General features: G+C 35.8%; 1 protein-coding gene across 1 annotated transcript; it reads left to right on the top strand.

Annotated features, from left to right (window-relative positions):
* The first annotated feature begins 1,663 nt into the window (after positions 1-1,663).
* LOC136043530 (zinc finger protein 271-like) lies at positions 1,664-2,065 on the top strand. Its single transcript, XM_065728451.1, has one exon. The coding sequence runs from the start codon at positions 1,664-1,666 to the stop codon at positions 2,063-2,065; it is 402 nt and encodes a 133-aa protein (XP_065584523.1).
* Positions 2,066-3,425: the final 1,360 nt, after the last annotated feature.

Below are 3,425 nucleotides of genomic sequence, written 5' to 3'. Positions count from 1 at the left end.
GTTTTTAGTTTTTTTTTCTTTTTAGTTTTTTTGTCCCGGTCGTCATTTATATCCCCCTGTTTCCCCCGGTGTCCCCGTTGTAGTTGTGTCCCTGTGTCCCGGTCGTCATTTATATTCCCTGTGTCCCGGTCGTCATTTGTATCCCGGTGTACCGGAGTTGTGTCCCTGTGTCCCGGTCGTCATTTATATTCCCTGTGTCCCGGGTCCCGGTCGTCATTTGTATCCCGGTGTCCCGGTCTGTATATACATTCGTTTTTTAGTTTTGTTTTTCTCCTTTATTTTTTTCCTTTTTTTTTCTTTTTTAGCTTATTTAGATTTTTAGATTTTTTAGTTTTTTTATTAGTTTTTTAGTTTTTTTTTCTTTTTAGTTTTTTTGTCCCGGTCGTCATTTATATCCCCCTGTTTCCCCCGGGTCGTCATTTATACTCCCTGTGTCCCGGTGCTTTGTTGATTGCTAATCGAACATTCCTTTTGTCCTGGTCGCTTTCTCTTTGAGTGTCGTCATTTATTTTTTCTTTTTTAGTTCTTTTAGTTTTTACCTTTTTTAGTTTTTTTTAGTTTTTAGTTTTTTTAGTTTTTTACCTTTTTTTAGTTTTTTTAGTTTTTTTTTAGTTTTTTAGCTTTTTTATTTTTTTTATTAGTTTTTAGTTTTTTTGTAGTTTTTTGCCTTTTTTTTAGTTTTTTTAGTTTTTTAGCTTTTTTATTAGTTTTTAGTTTTTTTTGTAGTTTTTGCCTTTTTTTAGTTTTTTTAGTTTTTTAGCTTTTTTATTTTTTTTATTAGTTTTTAGTTTTTTTTTGTAGTTTTTGCCTTTTTTTTCTCTTTGAGTGTCGTCATTTATTAGTTTTTTCCTTTTTTTTTTAGTTTTTTTATTGGTTTTTACCTTTATTTTAGCTTATTTTTCAGTTTTTTCCTTTATTTTTTTTTAGTTTTTTACCTTTTTTTAGTTTTTTTAGTTTTTTAGCTTTTTTACTTTTTTTATTAGTTTTTAGTTTTTTTTGTAGTTTTTGCCTTTTTTTAGTTTTTTTCAGTTTTTTTTTTAGTTTTTTATTGGTTTTTACCTTTATAGTTTTTTTAGTTTTTTAGCTTTTTTATTTTTTTTATTAGTTTTTAGTTTTTTTTGTAGTTTTTGCCTTTTTTTTAGTTTTTTCAGTTTTGACGTCACCTGATCCAGTTTTTTCAGGTGACGTCACCTGACACATCCATCCATCCATCCACAGACAACTTATTTTTATATATATAGATAGATATAGAAGATAGAAGAAGATATATATATTCACAAGTGGGACACAGGGACACAACTACAATGACGTGTAACTAATATGGCATGTAACGACTTACGCGCGCCCTCTTAACCTCATTACATCAATTAAGACTGGTCTCCAGACTCTCTAGTATAAATTTGATTTCAGATTGAAATGTGGCGTAATTGTATTGTTCTTACCGGGTGGTGAACTAGTATTTTTCTTTTCTTGCGTTTACCAACGTATAATCAAAATCCTTAATGTAAAGAATTATCTCTGTCTGTCATGAAATCTAAAACAGTTTAGTACAACGGCTCAGCTTGAGCAGACATTTTTTTATGTTAATTCATACTTGCCATGGCATCTCAGCTTTAGTTTGAAGCTGGAAAAAAAGATACAAGTCAAAATTTGTGTGTCCAAGATGAATTCAATGAATGAAAAGGCCTCTGATCATGCGATCATTTTTGCAAAAGAAACCCATCAGTCCAATCTGTTAAAAACGGACTGTACTGAAACTGAACTATCGAATACAATTGTCTCATCAGCTGAAGAAACCACCAGACAAAAAGAAGAGGACGCGGAAAATCAGAAGAATGAAATATCTTTTCAAAATGATGAGAAACGATCTATAAGCAATAATCTTATGAGACACCTGACATTTCAAACTAGTAAACACCAGACGATCCACACCGGGGAAAAGCCATTCAAGTGTGATGTATGCAAGAAAAGTTTTAATCAGAAGGGCAATAATGCCACACACATGAGAATCCACACCGGGGAAAAGCCATTCAAGTGTGACATATGTAATTACAGCTCTAATTGAAAGAGTGCTCTTGCCGTACACATGAGAACCCACACCGGTGAAAAGCCATTCAAGTGTGATGTATGCAAGCGCAGTTTTAATCAGAAGAGTAAGCTTGCCATACATAGTAGAACCCACACTGGGGAAAAGCCATTCAAGTGTGATGTATGCAAGCGCGGTTTTAATCAGAAGAGTAATCTAGCCATACACATGAGAACACACACCGGGGAAAAGCCATTCAAGTGTGATGTATGCAAGCGCAGTTTTAATCAGAAGAGTAATCTTGCCCTACATATGAGAACCCACACTGGGGAAAAGCCATTCAAGTGTGATATATGCAAGCACAGTTTTAATGGCAAGAGCGATCTTGCCATACACATGAGAATCCATACCGGGGAAAAGCCATTCAAGTGTGACATATGTAAGTACAGCTCTAATTGGAAGAGTGCTCTTGCCGTACACATGAGAACCCACACCGGGGAAAAGCCATTCAAGTGTGACATATGTAAGTACAGCTCTATTTGGAAGAATGCTCTTGCCATACACATGAGAATCCACACCGGTGAAAAGCCATTCAAGTGTGATGTATGCAAGCGCAGTTTTAATCAGAAGAGTTAGCTTGCCATACATATGAGAACCCACACTGGAGAAAAGCCATTCAAGGGTGATGTATGCAAGCACAGTTTTAATCAGAAGGGTCATCTTGCCAAACGCATGAGAACACACACCGGGGAAAAGCCATTCAAGTGGGATATATGCAAGCACAGTTTTAATCAGAAGGGTCATCTTGCCAAACACATGAGAACACACACCGGTGAAAAGCCATTCAAGTGTGACATGAAAACAAAGTTTCTATCAGAAGAATGCTCTTGCCATGTTCATCAGAACCCTCACCGGTGAAAAGCCATTCAACAGTGGCGTATGTAAGCACAGTTTTAATTGGGACAAGAATCTTGCCATGCACATGAGAACCAACACCGGTGAAAAGGCATTCACCTCTGACATAGGTAAGCAGTTTTAATTGGGACAAGAATCTTGCCATACACATGAGAACCCACCTCGGTGAAAAGTCATTCAAGTGTGATGCATACAAGCGCAGTTTTAATCAGAAGAGCAATCTTGCCATACACATGAGAACCCACTCTTGCCATACACATGAGAACTCACACTGGGGAAAAGCCATTCAAGTGTGATACATGTAAGCACAATTCTAACTAGAAGAATGCTCTTGCCATAGACATGAGAACTCACTCTTGTTAAAAGTCATTGAAGTGTGATGTATGCAAGCGCAGTTTTAATGTCAAGGTTAAATTCGTCATGCACATGAGAACCAAACAAATACAAAATCGAAATAATAGGGAAAATCTTTTCAAGACAGTGG

This window comes from Artemia franciscana, unplaced genomic scaffold (genome assembly GCF_032884065.1).
Source record: "Artemia franciscana unplaced genomic scaffold, ASM3288406v1 Scaffold_6993, whole genome shotgun sequence".
NCBI classification, from domain to species: Eukaryota; Metazoa; Arthropoda; class Branchiopoda; order Anostraca; family Artemiidae; genus Artemia; species Artemia franciscana.
Note: the sequence above shows the minus strand (reverse complement) of the source record. Positions and strands in the feature narration are given on the sequence as shown.

Bases quoted from the DNA above. Each gene is read 5' to 3' on its own strand.
- LOC136043530 (XM_065728451.1), top strand. From the start codon at position 1,664: ATGAATTCAATGAATGAAAAGGCCTCTGATCATGCGATCATTTTTGCA.